The sequence below is a fragment of the Tasmannia lanceolata genome, unplaced genomic scaffold (genome assembly GCF_043159265.1).
Source record: "Tasmannia lanceolata isolate RefF3 unplaced genomic scaffold, GAP_Taslan_0.1 ptg000037l, whole genome shotgun sequence".
Classification (NCBI taxonomy): domain Eukaryota; kingdom Viridiplantae; phylum Streptophyta; class Magnoliopsida; order Canellales; family Winteraceae; genus Tasmannia; species Tasmannia lanceolata.
This window is the reverse complement of record NW_027518714.1, coordinates 19006154-19027026: the sequence shown is the minus strand read 5'-3', so window position 1 is coordinate 19027026 and position 20873 is coordinate 19006154. Positions and strand designations below refer to the sequence as shown.

The following is a 20873-nucleotide window of genomic DNA, read 5'->3' as shown; positions in this document are numbered from 1 at the left end:
GTGAAAAATAACAAGATAATATCATGATAATTCTACGATAATTGTTTATTTTAGGGACGCAATATATTCACCTCCTTTTCTTACCCCCACACCCCCAAAAGTGTATTTATGAGTACTTGTTTACACTAGAAGGGAGTGGCCCATGGAAGAAAAGGGCTGAATATATAATTTTCCTTTTCGTAAAATATATATTTTTATACATTTTTAAATATTCTATTCTTCTAATTTTTTCCCTTCTTGAGAAATTCCCGAGGAAAATATTTGTAACTATGGTTATGGCGTGCCCAGGAAGAGGAATATTCAGTAATTTTTTTTGATATTCATTTAATACTAAGGGGGCGCGGTATCTGAGCTCAGAAATTCTATCCGAGGTAGAGTTTTTATATAGGGCATCTCCCATGTTATTTGACTCATCCAAGCCATTCATTCCATAGAAGTTGACATAGATAGGTTGTTCCTAAGAAACCATTTCTATAGGATCCTCCTAACCGTTCGATCTGTAGAGGCACAAAATGGACCATTTTGTAGACGTCCATTTTAAACCTCCACAAATCAACGCTTACCATGATCCTATGAAGATGATTTCTTAGGTACACCTTATCTATGTTAGGTCCTTTAGAATCAATATCTAACATAACCCAAACAATATAGGCAGGCAGCCACCTTATTTAAAAACTCTACCTCAGAAATTCTAACTGAGCTTAAGCTCAGAAACCATTTACTATAATACTAATGATATAAAAAGAGTTTGGCTTTTTAAAGAAAGAGATACCCAGCTAACAGGAAATTCGAGCATCACTGCTCAAACAGATTTAGTAGTTCTTCTCATATGAGTTCATAAACATTAAACAGCAAACAAATACAATGTGAAACGGAGAATGACCAAACATTTTCATCGATGGTAAGATAAATATACACATTGGACTAAAGAAACAACTACATTTTACTACAATAACCAGTCAATAGAGGTTTAATAACAATGTTCTGTATTCAATGATAATATATTCCAAAGGAACTGTTCCATAAATTCCAGATTTTACACAATATCCACAGATAGACTGCCCAATTTCATAGACAGAAATTAGAGCAGACATGTATTATTTATACCCCAATAAGAAGCTAGGAAGCTGCACTCTCTAGTATCCATGGAACTGCTGCAATTCCACCTTCAAGAACTGTGCAAACATTAGAAATAGAAAGTAAATTGAAATTAGGTATGGTGGATGCTTAAATGGCATTTCTCAACCAATGTACAGCTTTTTTCCTATGAAAATGGAAGGGACCAATCATGGAAAACAAATAATCAGTTAATTATCAGTAAAGATAAGTATCCATATCTGATCTGAGGCGTAGTGACCCATGATACTTGGCATGATGGCATGCCGATACATTTTAAAGACCGATAAAAAGGCATGTATTTGTAGGAACATATGCTGTTACTATTAAGGAGGTGACATTTCCCCCTTAACTGGCTGGAGGCCTTGGCGGTAGTAGTTTATACACACACAAAAAAAGTGTCATTGTTCTTAGCTTTTATAGGGTTCTCCAAATAGTTATCAGAGTAGGAAGTGAGTGTGAGAAGCGTTGCAGGAGCGAGGCTGCGAGGGGTTTAGAAAAAAGAAAATGCGGGAAGTGAAAAGTTCTAAAGAAAGTAAAAGAAGAAAGGTGTCGGAAGTGTCGTTAAAAAGTTAACACGGAACGTGTAATAAGCCTCATTGGAAACAAACAAGTGTATAAAAAAAGTAGAGTTATGGTAGGTTAGAGAGGAAGGGTTAATGTAGGTAAAGACTACTAGTAAAGAAAATTTGAGACTAATTAGAATACAAGTTTTAGAGATTTATAGTTTTACATATTTTATTCAAGTAGATTTAATTTTAAGTTTTTGGAAAAAGGAGATTTTCTAGATCGGAGGCCTAGGATTATCGTATGGAAATGATTTTTGGGGCACAACCTATTTACGTTATGGCCCATCACTTGGACGGGTTGGTCATCCTATGATGTGGTCCGTCCCGTACTTTTTGAAAAATACGGGACTATACGGACTCACACCATATAAAATCTCAGGAAGAAGATCTACATGAGTTTCATTTCAAACGTAAGATGGGTTTTAAAGTTTAAATGCACTCTTTTTTTTAAATTCGCTCCTTTGGTGTTACAAAAAAAAAAAGGAAATAATTTTTAGGAAAACATAAATTTGCTCCAGTGAGAAGAAGTGACTTGAGCCAAGTTGATGGAGTAAAAAGAGGTAGGGCAGCCGAAAACAACTTTGGTAGAAACAGTGAAGAAAGACTTGATGGCTAGGAACATAACAGAGAACATGACCTTGGATAGGAGAGAATGGAAGAAAATGATCCATGGAGACGAACCCAACTAGTGTCAGGATTGGAATTAGTCAATTTGGGCCGGGTCGATCCTTTCACCTTCTTCACGAAAATTTTCTAAAGGATTCATTAGCCGACCCCAACTAGTTTGGCAAAAAGGCTTAGTTGAGTTGAGTTGTATAATTACCTAAATAGGAAATAATACTCACTTGATGTTATCAAAAAGAGAAAATATTCCTCTAGGAAAAATAATTACCAGACGTGTAATTTTAGTTTAAGAGGAAACACATAGGAAGCATGTTAGAAGCACACTTCTCCTAAATTTAGAAAGCAAAAAGAAAGCGAGCTTCCCATCCAATTGGAAAGCTTCCGGTAACTATGATTTTTCTCGAAAACCCTCAGACTAGTCCGAAACAGCTTTGCTTCAAAACCTTCTAACTGGATGTGAAAATAATAATAGAAAATGAGAATTACTTGAAGGCATGAATTCCGGTATGCTGATGTATCTGGGGCAAGAGCTTGAACCAAGCACGTCATCTCGAGTATTGGAGCCACTTTCGCAATCCCGAGGCTGAAACCATGAAACAGTTTCTAGAAGCTTGAGTTCTGATATTCTATAAATTCAATTTCAGGTAAATAACATATAACAGACTGGTATGACAAGGACAAGAAATCCGATAGTAGGGATTTCTAATGGGCTCAAGCCTAGACTAACCTTGAAATCTTTGTAGAAGCATAAACGAAGTTCTTCCACGGCACCATGCGAGCAAACCAGTGACGGTGATGCCCCCACAGCTCTCTCTATGGCAGTAACAACGGCCCCCAACGGATATTTGTTGGAGTTAGTAGGCTGGTATCCAGCATTGAACAGAATGTTCTGGTAGCAAATACAAATGTCGTGAATTCATCTATAAATTCAATTTCAGGTATATAAAAATGAACTTATCATTCAACTTAAAAGGTTTTGGAAAGGATGAAGTACAGGTATTATTCAAAATGCTTCATTAAGATGGAGACATCAATCAAAAATAAATTCAACACAGAGAGATGGTTTCGATGTGAAACTAACCCTGTGTAACATGGTTGTGAGGAGGTAATTAGCATTTCTTTAATAGTAATAATCATGGAAAATTCTCTAAAATTGGGGTGGGGATACCTATGTCATCAAAAAATAATAATAATAATGGAAAATTTTATGATTTGCAAACCAATTTTATGATTCAACTCAATCATGCACTCATGACTATTGTGTGATCCAATTCGTTTTTTAGAACTTAAACTAAAATTGCACCCATGATTCCATTCACAACCCACTCTCATACACATTATAAGAAACAAGGTTAAGAATTTGAAGAAAAAGCACAATATGGAAGCAAGAAACAGATATAGCAGGTTCCAAGTGAGTGCTTATACGCTTTCTACCAAGATCATAGGAAACACTATAAAAAATCACTCGAATTATACCTGAAAATCTCATCTATACAGTATCGTAAAGAGTTAGTGCTTAAATTACAACCTAGTATGCAAAAGTTTCTGAGAAGTATGTTTAGCAACTCATACTAACCGTGAGATTATATTTAAAATAGAGGTCAAGGGCTGTTGAAAAGTAGCTGTACTCATCCTGGATTACTGGAAAGGAACAGGTCCCGTGCTTTTCTGTAAGCAACAGTGCAAATAGAACAACAATCATATGCCCAATATATAAGACTAAAGTACCAAAAAAAGCACAAGACCATTAAAAGAATAGAAATAGCATTCCAATATAAAGATTCAAGTAAATTTTGGGAAATTCAGCTCATGTATTTTTATTTTAAAATTGTTCATTCATTAAATAGACAGAATAGTTATCTGTTATGATTGAAGATAACAGCCACACACATTCCAGAAGGTGGAGATAGACATGAATGGGATTTGATAACAAGTTGTAAGTATCATGCCCAAAAGAATATTTATCAGTTAAAATCTAAAAGAAAATTTATATCTGCCGAAATATATGATTCAAAGCCACTTTTTTGGAATTCTAATAGTAGGCACTAATTACTGGATGCTATAACAGTTGCACACTAGAACCTACATTTTTTATGGTCAAAATCTGGTTCAGAACATTGTTAGAAGACGATGAAGAAAACAAGAAAGCTGTAGGGAAAGAGATCTATACTGCTTGAATTTTATGCATAGAAAATCAGGCTAGCACTGTGAGAGAACTGGAAATAGAATAAAAATAAATGAAAAATGTTTTTGAATTTTGGCACAAGTAAGGACTGTGAGAGAGTTAATAATTACCAAAAGTTCACAGACCTCCCTTAAGGTCCTCTGTAAATAAATATCAACAGTACTAAAAGTAAAAGATAAGTCAGGTGAGGCATTAATAGTGTAGGGCATTTTATTTCAAGAATGAGAGAAAATAGAAAACAAATACATATTGTGCCACTCCACCATGTAAAGAAGTTAAGGTAGAAGATGGATACCCCACTGTCCGTGTACATCCAGCAAAACATGTAACAAGAAAAGGCAATATTGTCAAGGTTGTATGCAAACTCTGATTATCAGATTGGAAAATAATATGGGTGCAGAATTGATAACCACCTCATGCGCCCAAAACAGTCCTTTCCCACCGTGGCAGACTGATGAAGATGTACAACTTAAGGATGGCCAGTACCTTTCGAGTGTTTCATTCAATGATGTGATCTAAAAGGGAAAATAAGCAGACGTGATAGAGACAGATAAGCAGATTAAGTGAACTGAGAGAATATTTGGTTGCAAAAAATTATTCCAGTGAATGTAGCACCTTCTTTATATCAAAATTAGACCCGCTGCAGCACGCTGGCCAGCTTCCATCATTGTAATTGGGCCAAAGACCATCTGTCATAAAAGGTTTTCAACACACATGGGAAACCAGGAGAAATATAGCACCAAACCATATCAAGATATTGATGAAATGGAAACCAGATGAAACCCATTATCAGGCAGACTTTTTTATTTTTTTTTGACTTATTCCAACTTCCTAGTAACTTCTATATATCCAGAAGACTTCATTTGGAATAAATTTAATTTTGCAGCCAACATGACAGTTAGGTTCCTAAAAAGCAAGACTTTTTCAACAACCATGGTGAAAGAATAAACTTCAGGGAATTTAATGAACAAAAAGATCTAGGATATGCAGAGCGTTGTACTTACGCATTGTAAACTCAGTTGGGGAAAGAGAGCTGAAAAGATAAATGAGAACAGAACCCCAGTCAATTTTCTCTTATGAGATAATACAAGCAGCATCGACACCATAATCAGAAGACAAAAAAAGTATGAAAAAAGACGTGTAGCAAAAATTACATTTTGATTCTGCTTGGACAAGATCAACTTTATGTAATCACGATTAATATAGTCATTTAGGTTTATGGAATTTAACCAAGGAGTGGTAGTTAAACCAAATCAAGAATACATGGAAACAGGCACCAAAATTTGTAAAATCACATCCTACCAACAAAAAGTGCTTAAAAGATTTTGATGTTACATAACTGGCAAAAGGAGAGAGAATGGACAGATATTTAACTAGTAAACCTTCGAATAATTAGATTCAAATAGAATAAATGCTCCAAACAGCCAAGACAAGAAACTACAGGAAGACAACTCCAAGGGCCTTTCTGAATGACACCCAAAATTGGTCCTTATTTGCAGATAAGATTATTCTAGATTACTGGAAGCCATCTTATTTGCAAATGGGACATTAAGATCACTTTGGAAGCCATAAACCAAGATAGATATATGAGTTTTTTAACCATTATCTGCATATATGATTATATGTTATCCGTATGTATGATTATATATACAAATAAGACTATATGCATATAAAATCATACACAAATAATTTTTAGGGGTAACCAAAGAAGCCCTAAATTACTGAGTAAAGGGGTAAATGTTTGAAAAATCACAATGCTATAAAGCAGAAGCATATGGCAACCGAATTGGAATTATGTTAGGAACTAAGATCATCGTTCATTCCGGCTAAATGCAAAAAAAAGGGGGAAATCAGGACAAATAAAGGAATTACATGACATTAAGTAACTGAATTGAAATTTTTTTAAAAAATGAAAATTGGGTCAAATAAAGGAATTACATAACACTTTGTAACTTAATTTGAATCCTAACTCTATGCCACTGCACAAAAATGACATAACAAACCAAAATATCAAATTCTATCTTTCTTCCCACAGCTTAAAAAAAATCATAATTTTATGCCAAAACAGAGAACAGAGAACAGATAGCAGATACCAAATCCTAAACCCACCTCTAACAATTCAGCAAAATTTAATAAGGCAAGCTTAGACGACCTAATCACGTCATGAAACAAAAAGAAGAAACAATTCAATCCAATTGAAAAGAGAAGGAAAAACAACAGAATAAAAAGTTCAGCCCAACTTAATAAAAATAGATGAATTCACCTAAAAACGGATAAATAAAAATTAAAAAAAAAAAAAAAAAAAAACCTGACCTAGATGAAGGAATTATGGGGAAAAACATATAAAACAATCTGATCTAACTAAATAAAATCAAACCAAACCACGTCAAGGAAAAAAAAAAATAAAAAAATACAGAAATAAAGGAAGAGATCCACAAAAAAGAAGAAGGAAATCGACCCAAATATAGAAATCATGAGAGCAACAAAAAGAATAATTAAACGAATTAGATAAAACACAACAAACCCAGATCAAAAAATACGAAAAAAAAAATACAGTAAAATTAGAAAAAATAAAAAAAGACCTTCGACAACAGCCGTTGGATGAGCAGCAATGGTGGGTCCTTTGACAGATGGTACCAGGCCATTGGAGGGCTAAAATGAAGTAATCAAACTCCTTCTGTTCTTTCCCAACATTCAGAGAGAAAGAAAATGAAAAGTAAAGGAAAGAAAAGAAGAACAGAGGAAAAAAGGATCTGGGCGTGGAAGCAGCCATTGATGTAATGGGATTATGACAACTGATTGTTAGCCCCAATCTGATAATTGAACTCAAAATTGGTTTGAAGGCTTCCAACAGATTACAATTCCAAAGATACTTCTGTCAATGGCGAATCAATGTTGTTAATCGAGGGTAGAGTGTCGTTATCAAAAAATGGAGTGTGTATATGATTTCCCATTTGGAAATATAGGTACAAGGTATACATTCGCTAGTGTAGCTACACCACAGTGGGCCCCACATTATTTCGGTGATGCAAACTATTCATTTGATGGGCCCTCATATAGATAGGGCGTGCCCAAAAAATCAGCTTCATAAGATCATCCCAACCGTTCAAACTGCAAAAATGAACACATTAATTAATTACACATACCAAGAGAAAAAGATCCTAATGGTCTGAACTTGTCACCCTTGTTGTGGCCTTGTGGGTGCAACTTGGGCCGGGTCAAACCCAATTTCTATCCGGTTGGATTAGCATTTCCTCGGATTGGGTTGGGTTGGATTAATGTTGGGAAAAGCCAACCTATTACCCAACAGCCTGACCCAATCCTGTCCGGTTGGATTAGCATTTCCTCGGGTTGGGTTGGGTTGGATTTTTGTTGGGAAAGGCCAACCCATTACCCAACAGCCTGACCCAATCCGACTCAACAGTACTCGATTTGGAAAAAAAGGGGTTAGATTAGGATTGAGAGATTTAGAGGCAGATTAGATTAGGTTTGAATAGGACAAAATCTGCTAAAAAGTGAGCACCGAAATGGCTTTTCCGTGAAATTGCCTGGCAAATGCCAATATAATTATTTAATGGTTTTGATCCGATGACCAATAAGATGAGAATTTATATGATGGGTGGCAGTGAAAACACGTGAAGTCTGAAAAAAGTAGGTACGGCTCACTTTTTTCGATGATCCAAACCGTTCATCTATTTGGGCACAACGTAAATAGGTTGTGCCCCAAAAATCATTTCCATAGGATGATCCTAACCCTACGATCTGTAGAAGATCCTATAAATGATTTTTGGAAATCTCCATTTTCAGATCAGTTCAGATCGGAGGGTTAGGATCATCCAATGGAAATGATTTTTGGGCACAACCTATTTACGTTGTGTCCAAACAGATGAACGGTTTCGATCATCAGAAAAAGTAGGCCGTACCTACTTTTTTCAGACTTCACGTGTTTTCACGGCCACCCATCATATAAATTCTCAAGATGAGAATACTTTAAGACAAAGTTAAAATGATTGATGTTGGGGCTATAGACCTATAACCTACCACATAATTGAGTTCATCTCAAGGAAAGTGATATATTCACCCTACTCCTTACCGGGCCACACCCTTTAGGGCTCACTTTTGCAGGAGATATATACGAAACCTAGACCATTGATCTTATACAACATCATGAGGACGCCGGAATTTTTTGGGGCCCCTCAGGATAGGGAATATATGTGAAATCAAGACCGTTGATCTTGTAAAACATCACTAGGCCCCACAAGGGTATGAACTATGAAGTATGAACCATCAAAGAAAATCACACCGACCAGACAATCCTAACCATCTAATCTTTGGCTTAACGACAGAGGAGGATCAAGAAATAATGTTTCCTGTTTTAGCCATCAAAATCAAATAACAAAGAAAGCCCATGAACAGAGGACGAGCAAGAAAATGATTTTTCATGTTTTAGCCATCAAAATCAAATAACAAAGGAAGCCCATGAACTGATTGTTTTGTTGGCAAAATCATAAGCAATAACACTAATAAAAAAAATAGGAGCAATGATAGATGCAAGGGAGCCCTTGCATAAAGAGCTGTAAAAGAGCCGGTGATTGGTTCCACGTCAATAAGTGTAACTGAATTTACTTTTTCAACTGATTTTAAACGGTTAAACCCAATGACGTGGAACCAATCAAGGGCCTTTTTTTAGCTCTTTATGCAATGGCTCCCTTGCATCTATCATTCCTCAAATAGATATCACAAATATAAATAATAATTTCATTTCATAAAATATTTCAACAAATTTTATTCTACATAAGCCAAGTATCTTCATCCCTGAACAACATCACTTAGAAAACAAGTTCAATAGAAAACGAGCCTTAAAACAAATAAAAATACTCAAATACAATCAGCTTCAATTTTCTTTTTCGGGATTTGGGTTCGAACCCGCAACCATATGGCACTGCAAACTGAGCCACGGGCTTGACCCCAATACCAAATACTAAAATCTTACTACCCAAGACTGTGAAGTAACATTAGACTACTACTGCAAAAAGCTGGCATACTTCGCGCCGAGCAAAAGCCTCTGGATACAAAGCAGGGCGTTCTTGGTTACTTCTGCATTCTCATGAGTCATGAACTTCATAACCCGCTCCTTCACCTTCAGGTCCGTCAGAATACCCCGTCCGGCTGGATGGTATTGAATGAACTGAGACAGGTCGTAACAGGCAACAGCTAGCACCCTTGGATCATTAGATGTGTCAAGGATTGTGATGAGCACACGCAGAATCTGCACAATAAGTTTTCCCAGTTTAGTGATATAATCTTTAACTAATCCATAAGGGATAAATTTTTGAAAGATAAAGGCTAATTTGGATCTAGTATGACACTACCAATGAATGTTTGACAACTCACTGATCAAAAAGAAACTTGGCCCAATCTCCTAGGCTTCTCTCTAGGGTCAGAATTGAACCCATACATAATTTTTATAATTTATCAAAACCAAAAAGTCCAACTCTGCTGATTTATTATAAAATCAGATATCTTTCATTGATTCCACCAAATAGAACTTGCCAAAAATTGGTTATGTATGCAAAGTGCAAACACACAGAAGTCTCAAAATGTTTTGGGTGCTTGTCAAATCAGACTCCAACCTGAGGCTCCCATGACAGTGCAGCCAGTGTTCAGAAACTCACTGGAAAGTGGAAACAGAAGAGGAAGAATAGGCAGAATGGGGATTCTGGTTGGAAGTGAAAATTGCAGAGTCAACTTAACCGTAGAGAACCAGCCGATTCAAGGCAACATGCTAGGAATGATACTTACTAATAGAGGAACCACCTGATAGTGATCTTATTGTGTAGTATGTGACAGGGGAGACTCAAAGAAGCCATAGCTTGCTGAAAATCATGAGTTCCACAGCCCTGAGAGAGAATTCCAAACATAAAAAAACAGACATTCAAAGGAGAAATCCACTTTACTATGAAAGCCATTAGGAATGACAACCACTGGAGTCAAATTGAGGCTCTAGTACTAAAGCAAGTAATCCTTCCTTCGATGCTCGGATGAAAAAGGAAATTGCAAGACTTGTTTCAATGTCAGAGACCAAGTTTTAGACGATATGAACGATAATCTAGACTTGTTTCAATGTCAGAGACCAAGTGTTTGACGATATGAACGATAATCTAGACTTGTTTCAATGTCAGAGACTGAGTGTTTGGCGATATGAATGATAATCTTGCCAGGAATACTGAAAATGACAAACACAGACACCTAACATAAGATTGTGGTATGTCGAACCATTAAAAAGAAAAGAAAAGGATTGTGTACGCAATATCCTTCTTTTACCGTTCAAAAAAAGATTGCGGTATGTCGAGTTAGTGATGTGACAGCATTTTACAACTAATAAACGATGTGAGTAGGTTTTATAACAAGAAAAGTTTTCGAAGGCAGGTATAATCTCCCACGAATTCCAGATGTGTGCGCAATAAATTTACTGTATCTATCATTTAAAAGAAATTTTTACTGTTTCTGCTGACAGACGAGAATTGGACAGTTGCAAGTAATTTCTCATCCAGCAAGTAACTTTTTCGAATGAGATCATGGGCAGAAAAGAGCTTGAGAAGGCAAAAAACAAAGTACCTGGAAATCATTCTCTTCAAATTTAGTAATATTATCGCGCCAAAATGTTGGATCCTTGTGCATGGGTGACCAGTCAAGCTGGCCTAGAAGTACTTCCTGCTTATACTTATCAAAGGAACTCAATTTCTTAATGTTATCTTTAAGCCCCTCCTCCAGCTGATTTAGTGCATCCAATAGATCCTACAGAATATTCCGAGTCGGTTAGACTTCCAAGAAAGTGATAATTACATTGCAGTAACAAAAAGTGGAGAGTTGAAGCATGTAAGCCTTCGCTTTCCATCAAATGACGAAAATTGTAGCTGTAACATTTCAAATTTGAAATGAAAATCCTTAATTATGTTCCTTTCTCTTAAAAAATAGGCAAAAGGAACAAGCATTAACTCTTAAATGTGTCAAGGACTTCAAGATATATTTCCCTCAATGAATGACCAAAATACCAGTCAAAATCTTCAACAATGACTAAATTCGTCATAGTGATAGACTGCAATTAGAAGTTCAAACCCGGGCTGGGTAGGTGTAAACACAACAGTCAGGCTAACATACCAACCAAAGTTTCGAAAGTGAAACTTTGACTCAATGAGGGCCCTACTCCCAGTCGACTAAAACATGGTCAACTACTGAACTGTGATTTTGAGTTTCAAAAGGTAATGTTTTTTTCTCCCAAATAATATTGCTTTTAGAACTCCATTTTCAAAAGCCGATGTTGTATTCCAATCTTTCAAGTTTTGGGAGTATGTAATCTAGTATTGAAGACCGAGACCGTTTTTTTTCTTTTCTTTTGTAGATCTCCAAAAATTTGGAAGATTCTCTTTGTTTTACTTTTACCCCAGTAACTCAAACACAATCTTTGACCTAGTAAAGCTTTTCAGTACTCAAGTCTCAAAACCTCAATATCAATGGGCAAGTTATTTTCACACAATCTCATCAATTTCTGTAAATTTACAATAGGCCAACTTTAATAGGATAAAGTATTTTTTTTCTTTTAATTTCTGAAGAAGTTCGAATTTTCTGGAGTTCCATATTCAACGACAGAGTGAAGTCATTGATTAGCTGAATTTGCCATCCTTATTAAGGCTAAGATTGGATGCTAGTGACAATGCAAAAATATATTGGGATTTTGTCGGAATGTCACTGGAGACAAAAAAGCAGCCTAAACTAGCAAAATAAAGTAACACCAATTAATTCCGCAACAGCAAGCCTCTTCCCTACTTTAAGTATTTTATTTTTTCAAACAAATTCTTGAGTATTTCACCCCGCACTACCTCAGTATATTCTGCTTGCCAGTCTTAAAGTATGAAAACGGAATATATTATGATCAGTATTAATCAGAAAGAATACTTTCATTGATGATGGGAAACTACTAATTACTCCAAAAGCTTAACCTGTTGAAGATGGCATTATTTAATCTTTTATACTTCACTCCCCCTCACATGTGGCCCCTCTTTTTAGGGTTGGCCTACACGTGGCACATGTGGCCCCTGTTTTGAGTTGGCCATTACATGTGGATTTTTAATATGAAGGAGTTTTGAACCCAGAGCACTTGCTCTGATACCATGTGAAACTACCATTACTCCAAAAGCTTAAGCTGTTGGAGATGGCGTTATTTAATCTTTTGTACTTTAACTATAAAAGAAAAAAGAAAAAAGACTGGCTTTTCTAGTTTAAGGTACCCCAGAAAAAAAAAAGGTACTGCAGACTTCTTACTCATTGATTAAAGGATAAGGATGTTCTCACTGTTCCATCAAAGAATTGAGGATATAAGGAACATTGACCTCTCAATTTTTGTTAAATAATAACATGAAAAGAAAGATAGACGTTAAAATTTCTTGTCACCTCATCACTCCATGCCTGGACTTTTAAACTCTGGACAACTTGGGGCAATCCAAGATCCACCATCTGAGCACCAAACGGTCCTCCTTTTGAAAGCAAGTTCCGAAGGGTTAAGACAGCAACCCTCACAACCTAAGAAAAGCACCATACCCAACATAATTATTTTAGACTATGAATAGAATTTGAACTCTGGAAAACATGGACATAGTGCTATTAAACATTACCTTCTCTTTAGTGGAACCTTTGGCAACCTCTACTAGTCGAGGCACGGCCTTGGTAGTAGCCAAGTATTCTACTGCTGGCTCATAGTATGACAAGAGCCAAATGCAAAGGCATGTTTCATAAAGGAGCTATAACATAGAAATCTATCATTAGTTTGGCATTTATATAACCATGCATAATAGGACGAGAGAATATTTCAGTATAATCTAGATGAAACTAGCTCAGATCCTCTCAGAAAGCAATAGTGGTGAAACCAAGAGCATGCAATACATGAACAAATAGAAATGTCAAATTAAAAGACCAGTGTGAGAGTAATCCACTAACCAAACACAACATTTGAACTCATAATTTTGAAATTGAATTTTTTTCTCAAGTTTGAGAAATGGCAAGCACCATCTATTGTTAAAAACAGACAAGAACCTAGCCATAAGTGCAAGATAACCATCCATAATGAAAATAAAATTAGTTGGAGAATAGCATTAGGTCACCTGGATCGATTGCTGAGTGGATGCCGGAGAAATCAAAGGAATGAGCAATTTCAAGCCCTCTGCTCGAACAAATAAAGATCTGACAAGTGGTTCCTTCAGTAAAGTTGATAGGCAATTGATAGCTGTTGGGACACTACATGTGGGATGGGAAGGCTTCTGCAGCTGCACATAACGTGTCATTCCAACACCATAAGATTCCCTATCACAGACTTTGTTTAATAGATAATTAGAAAGAAAAACTAACATTTAATACTACAATACTTCACCTTGCGAGAGACTGGATAAAACTGAAAGTGTGCGAACAATGTAGATACAATTACACAAATTCTTGTTTGGCAAATCAACTCATAGAAGCAGAAAACTCGAGCATGGAAATGTCTTAAGTGCATTAACTAGTCCAAAGAGAATCAATGGATGCATGAAACTGTTCATACTCGTGTATTGTGGAAAAATAATTCCACACTCTATGTGCTATATGATTTAGACCAAGATAAATGATAAAACTTTCAGATGTGGTGTATAAAAAATATTGGTCTGAAAAACTTTCAGATGTGGTGTATAAAAAATATTGGTCTGAAAAACTTTCAGAGGTGGTGTATAAAAAATATTGGTCTGAACAGTAAAAACAACATGCAATATTAGGGAATAAATGCTAACCTGAGAACAGAGCCACTCCACCAAACCCATCAGTACATCATCAATAGTAGTGCATTTCCTCTTTGAATTTGAGGACTCTCCATTCGAAACAATGGCTTCCTGGGTTTTTGGTCTAGCACTATATTCAAAGAAAGTAGATTATCTAGTTGAACTTCCTGAGGCCTTGAACTCCATCAAGTAATGTGATTAGGAAATTTGAAGTACCTTACTATTAGAGACAATATTTTACAGCTCTTCTCTTGTATGAACCAGTTACCTTTCCAGAGCAATCTGCATATAACCAATAAATGTGAGTCATTACCAATTATAGTAGACGCCTATACGGAAATACTAGCTACTCGAAATGCAATGTTATAAACTAGAAAACAATCAGAAAGAATGATTACTTATGTAGCCATCAACTTTAGAAAGATTCCATATACTGGATCCCTCGAAAAAAGAATTCTAAAGAGGGGAATATTGTACATGCATTGTTCACATTTTCACAATATAATTTGTGTCCAAAAATTTAAGAATCCAGAAAGGCCATTGTTCACATTTTCAAAAGATAAACGAGTTCAAAATTTTGAGAATTCAGGAAGGGTTATCAAAGAATGAACTTTCAACATAGCTTATGGAAAAATCAAACTAGGAGGAAATCAATGAGATGTAACGACACAGTAGAAAATAATAATGGAAGTTCTCATCTGAAAGATCCATGACTTTTAACATGGTTTTTAGGTTTCAATGGTAAATATTTACCAGTTATTACATGAATGAATCACAAATAATAAATCAAAAAACATTATATGAGAATCCATAGTTATGAAGATAATTCTGAGTAAAACCTTAAGAAAGGTTCATAAACATCTTCATTTGCAAGAGATTTGTCATGGAATAATCTGGCTCGTTTTGGATTTGCTGCAAGAGAAATGAGAAAACCGTCAAATAATTTGAACAGAAGATTTGACTTAAAGGCTGAACACTTGTCCAGTTACCTGTGAGCATTTCTTCAAGGAGGGCAAGTACATATTCCACAGTTTCTTCCTTTGATATGTCACGTAAAATGTTCACAAAGACCCGAACATAAGCTGGACCATCCTGTCACCATTGCTGTTACTCGTCATCATTGTAAATAAAACAGAAGCTACAACATTTTTTCCTTAACTCCCTCATAGGCATTCCCTTCTTCTTAGAATCATGGAAAGGCTTTCGGAATGAGCCAAATTACAATGCCACTTGCAAACAGTGGAACTTTTGGGGCTAAAAAGATGGGCATCGAAGATAAAGTACATGAATCTCAGAAATGCCAAAACGAACAATGACAAATGCAAACATCTGAGAATAAAGAAGCACACTTGAATACAAGTAACAAATATCACTACAATTAATGTGACATGTCAACAGAAAATAGAACATTATAACATGAAAACATACAATAAGTGGAATCGAATGGGTCTGGAATGCATCTCCAAGAAACCGATACAGACAATTGGTATGGAGAAGAATCAAAGCGATTCACATTAAGACCACGTTTGGATACCCACGGGATTTAGATTTGGATTTCTCACATTTGCAGTTGAGATTTGGAACTGGATCAGATCCTTTGATTTCTAAATCGGCTACAACAGTGAAAAGAAATCCGATTTTCAAATCTGTTCTCTTTTTTTTTATGGGTGATTTTCAAATCTGTTCTGCAAGACATTATTTGGAAATCAATATTTGTGGCAATTACCTTCACCCTCGCTGCTCCTCGACCTAGCAGCAGCAGCAGCAGCTTTCTCTCTCTCTCTCTCTCAACCAAGGTTTTAAATTTTGGTTTTGGTGTCGGTTTCGGTCACCCCCGAAACGTTTCGGTTTCGGGCTGAAATTTCGGCCGAAATCATGTAAAAATATGATTATGATTTCGTTTTTTTTTTTTTAATTTCGACCGAAATGTCTAAAATTTCGGTGTAAATTTCGGCGATTTCAGTGGAAATTTTGGCTATTTCGGTGAATATTTCATAAATTTTGGTGGGAATTATAACATTTCGGTGGAAATTTTGTAAAAAAAAAAGGCTAAAAACAAAATTTCGAAATTTTGGTGACATTTCAGTGAAATTTCAAATTTTGGTGACATTTCGCCGAAATCTTGTAAAGAAACGACTTCATGTAAATTTCGTTTCGGTCGCGGCCGAAACAAAATATTTCGGCCGAAACGAAACGTTTCGGCCGAAATTTAAAACCATTCTTACAACATGAGCATGAGGATGATCGATCTATTGTGTATCCAAAACTCAAATCCAAATCCAAATACAAAAACATGAGGTATCTAAACGTGGCCTAATGGTATGGCGAGGAAACAAATGTAATTTACGTGGAGAATAGGATAGGCATCTAACAAGTAGCAGTTTGAGTACATTTTAGGAAAGATACAATGGAGTGTGAGTTCCCGTGGAAGCAAAACATGATCGGAAATGTGAACACAAAGTATCTGCAAGCACGAATACAATTTTTGTATGTGTTTCTTTAAAGAAGATATAAGAAACTTAACTTGAAGGTCAAAGGAAACCAAGAAAAAACAAATTTTCGGGCACAGAATAAAAGAAAGAAGATGAGTAGCGTGACTAGCAGACCTTTGAATCCTATGATCTGGTTAATAGAAGCTCAAAACAGATACAGATGATGCTAAAGAATAAGCATGAGAGGAAAGAAACAATATAATTCTTACATCATCAAGCAGTGCAGCTTTGTGGCTTTCAGATTTGTTATCATAACGTCTTAATAGCTGAAGGGATGTTCCTGTAATCAGCTTAGTTGTCATGTAAGTCTCCCACGGTATGTCCCTCTTAAGTACCTTGAAGAATAGAACAAGTCGTCAATTAAAAGAGAAGTATTTGCTGTTGTAGTAATATTATTCACATAGGTTTGAACACCCTTCGACAACCACAAGAATTTTCCAACTCTGCTAAACTCAGAAAAATAAATATAAGGGTAACCACCATAGGATGGAGGATGGAGGATGGAGGATGGAGCAAAATTGATACAGAAGTAGCAGATAATATCAGGTTCAATAATTACATATCAAACACGTAATGATGAGGTAAGCAGCTTGCATCCAAAGTGAAACAAAGCAATACTTAATACAAATGAAATTATTAATCAAAGTCATAGGTACCAATCAACCAACAGATTAATGCTTTGATATCCAGAAAAATATTCAGAGTGCAAAAATGTGTTTCCTGATCCATGCATATGAAACCACAGATGTACTGCAGGCTGGTAATGGAATGGTGGAAGATCTTAAATCATCAATCAAATTCCTACTGTGGAAATAGTTCTCCAAAAGCAAATAAAATACGACTTAGAAAATATATTCCTCCAAAACCAAATGGAAACAAGTGCAATTTTTTCTCTGTCTTTTTTTCTTTTTGAATGATTGTAGAAATAAATGCAATGCAATAGAGAATATACTCAAATCCAAATCAAATCAAGATGTATTACAGAAAAAAGAATAAGAAAATGTAATTTCGCATAAGTGATTTCATATTGAACCAAAATCAAGATTTCATACTCAAATCATATTACACAATATTACACTGATTAACCAAAGTAATTCGGAAAAGAAAAAACATGATTTGTAGTTACTAATTAGTTATCAGATAGTTATTCATGTTAGTGCTGTGGGTGTTAGTCTTTTATTACGTGTCATGGAAGTGGGTAAATGGGTTGATGATGTGGCACTACTTTTGTGCTTGTGTTTAAGTTGTTGTATTTCAATGAAAATGGAGAGAATTTTACAGCAAAAAAGGAAACTTATGTTTCAGGAGAGTCATGATCCCTCTTGAATTGAACTGTTAGGAGGTCCGGTTGCCTTGAATCAACCTTTCCACCCCTCTTTTCTGTCTTTTTATTGTTTAATTGTGTTACAGCCAAAGGCAAGTAAAAAGAGGTATCAAAGTGTTCGATCCTGCGTCATGGCTACATCTTGGGAGATTTTAGATTCCATACATGATAATTCACCGGCGATAAAGTTCTTGTAGTAAAACTGATGGCAGGGAAACAACGATTTGTGTAAGGCATGAACAAAATCAACATAGCGATCGAGGACATGGGTAAAGAAGAAGGGAAGCCGAGTCTTGAAAGTGTTGATGTTCGGGAAGAGAAAAAAGCGAGAATTGATGGCGATGAAAATTATTTAAAAGAACAGATTGCCAAGGATCATCTTGATTGCCAACCTATTTGATCATTCTTTTGTTTCGGTGCGCCTTCACGGAAAATCACATTTTCTTCCAACTTTGATTACAGCAGATTTGGAAAGCGGGGTTTGAAAGATCGGGATTGTTATTTTTGAAGAACATAAAATTTTATCGTTAATTGTGTTCTTCAACAAAATCATGCCCAATAAGATTTGGGACCATGGTGGAATAAAGTATTTTCTTCAATAATTCGACCTTGAGGACATGTCATTTCTAAGGGGGAAACGAATGATACGTGCATGATGTGGTCTATATTTTGTAGTAACAAAGTAGTTATTATATAGTTATTTATGTTAGGGTTGTGGGTGTTAGGTTTTTATTATGTGTCATGTAAGTGGATAAATGGGTTAGTAATTATTTTAGGGGTTGTGGGCGTTAGTTTGTTTTATTATGTGTCATGTAAGTGGGTAAATGGATTAGCGATGTGGCACTACCTTTGTGCTTGTGTTTAAGTTGTTGTATTTCAATGAAAATTGAGAGAATTTTACAGCAAAAAAGGAAACTTATATTTCAACAGAGTCATGCTTCCTTTCGAATTGAACGGTTAGGAGGTCAGGTTGCCTCAATTTTTTTTTTTTTTTTTTTGGAATGGTGTCAGGTTGCCTCGAATCAACCTTTCTACCCTTATTTTCTGTCGTTTTCTTTGTTTATTTATGTTACGGGCAATTAGGCACGTAACATGTTGGATCAGAGCGGTCGATCTCTCATCATGTCTATGCCTTGGGAGATTTTAGATTTCATATGTGAATATTTCCAGGAGATAAAAGGTCTTGCTTCAAAATTGACGGAAGGGAAACAACAATTTCAGGAGGGTTTAACAAAATCAATATAGCGATGGAGGCAATGCGTAAAAATGAAGGAAAACTGAGTCTGGAAAATGTTGATGCTCAGACAGAGAAAAACGGAGAATTGATGGTGATGAACATGATTTAGCAGAACATATTTCCAAGGATCATCTTGATTTTCCTGACTTACTTGATCATTCTATTGTTTTGATATGCCTTCACGAAAAATCATATTTCCTTCCAACTTTGATTACAACGAAATTTGAAAGCAGGGTTCGAAAGATCGACTGTTATTTTTTAAGAAGATGAAAGATTATCGTTAATTGTGTTGTTCAACAAAATCATGTCCAATAAGATTTGGGACCTTGGTGGAATAAAGTATTTTCTTCAATAATTCGACCCAGAGGACATGGTCGTTTCTAAAGGTGAAGAAATAATACGTGCATGTTGTGGTGCATATTGTTACAAAGAAGTTATCAGATAGTTATTTATGGTAGAGTTGTGGGTATTAATTTTTTTTTTTATTACGTGTCATGTAAGTGGGTAAATCGGTTGATGATGTGGCACTACCATTGTACTTGTAATCAAGTTGTTGTATTTCAATGAAAATGGTGAGAATTTTATAGCAAAAAGGTTCCACTCGAATTGAACCGTTTGGAGGTCGGGTTGCCTCGAATCAACCTTTATCCCCCTCTTTTTCTATCTTTTCCTTTGTTTATTTGTGTTACAGCCAATTAGGCACTTAACAAAATACAATGTGAAGCCAAAAACCGAAACCCCAAAACAAAAACAAAAACTCAGAAACTCTAACAAAACACAAAATCTGTAAACCACCTCCAACATTTGCAATGTCAAAATTAAAATCCAAAGCTCCAAACTACATACTCAATAATTATTTCTAAACGATTACCTATCCCACAAATTCAAAAAAAAAAAAATAAAAAAAAATAAACCCCCGAATGATCAACCCACCATAGAATTCTTAAAAGGTCCTTAACTCACAAAACCCTAAGCCATTCAAAAAAAAAAAAAAACCCCACAAAACCCACAAGACAACCATCAAAATTTCCAGCTAAAAAAGAAAGAAAAAAAAATGTAGAACCAAGTTCGGTTACAGACCTGTTCATCTGTTAACACGGCTTGATCCATTGAAATTGAATCTCCTTGAAAAGATCTATCTCTCTGCAGTAAATATTATATTTATACATCAATGAAAAAGTTAAATATTTATGTGAGATCTTCCAAATCTAGATTCAAAAAAAAATACCTGTTTTTTTGCTCGTTCGTAGAGAAAATAAGCCCACCCTTTCTCTCTCTACTCGCTCTGTTGAGAACTCTGTCAAAATTATACGAACAGTTTAAGAAATATCGTTTGAGGAGATGATGTTGTGAGATACGCTTATATGAGACCCTAATTAGACGCTCAGTGATTTGTTCGACGTCAGCATAATCTGGACCGTGATTTTAACCGTTGGAACGGTGGACTTACACGTGGTTTGTTCTGCTTTTTTTCACCTTTTTTTTTTAAAAGTCAATTAATAAAATTAATTAATTTTTAATTA

The 20873-nt window shown here is 35.5% G+C and overlaps 2 protein-coding genes across 4 annotated transcripts; both read right to left on the bottom strand.

Annotated features, from left to right (window-relative positions):
- Positions 1-925: 925 nt before the first annotated feature.
- Positions 926-7456, bottom strand: LOC143861438 (ribonuclease 2-like). 2 transcript variants are annotated; one of them, XM_077372367.1, is made up of 9 exons: positions 7077-7456; positions 5499-5527; positions 5110-5183; positions 4908-5009; positions 4790-4793; positions 3886-3977; positions 3037-3198; positions 2796-2892; positions 926-1166 (listed from the first exon to the last, which is right to left on the bottom strand). In XM_077372367.1, exons 1-9 carry the CDS (start codon positions 7265-7267, stop codon positions 1120-1122), a joined length of 798 nt encoding a protein of 265 aa, XP_077228482.1. In that variant the 5' UTR covers positions 7268-7456; the 3' UTR covers positions 926-1119. The 2 variants fall into 2 exon arrangements, with proteins under 2 accessions (XP_077228482.1, XP_077228481.1); XM_077372366.1 differs by having other exon boundaries at positions 926-1175; positions 7077-7455.
- A 1780-nt stretch (positions 7457-9236) lies between these two features.
- Positions 9237-20670, bottom strand: LOC143861103 (V-type proton ATPase subunit H-like). 2 transcript variants are annotated; one of them, XM_077371999.1, is made up of 12 exons: positions 20579-20670; positions 20431-20493; positions 16999-17124; positions 15287-15389; positions 15137-15209; positions 14514-14579; positions 14310-14427; positions 13653-13814; positions 13167-13292; positions 12946-13074; positions 11113-11292; positions 9237-9763 (listed from the first exon to the last, which is right to left on the bottom strand). In XM_077371999.1, exons 2-12 carry the CDS (start codon positions 20458-20460, stop codon positions 9518-9520), a joined length of 1359 nt encoding a protein of 452 aa, XP_077228114.1. In that variant the 5' UTR covers positions 20461-20493; positions 20579-20670; the 3' UTR covers positions 9237-9517. The 2 variants fall into 2 exon arrangements, with proteins under 2 accessions (XP_077228114.1, XP_077228113.1); XM_077371998.1 differs by having other exon boundaries at positions 20431-20497; positions 20580-20668.
- Between the last annotated feature and the right edge of the window lie 203 nt (positions 20671-20873).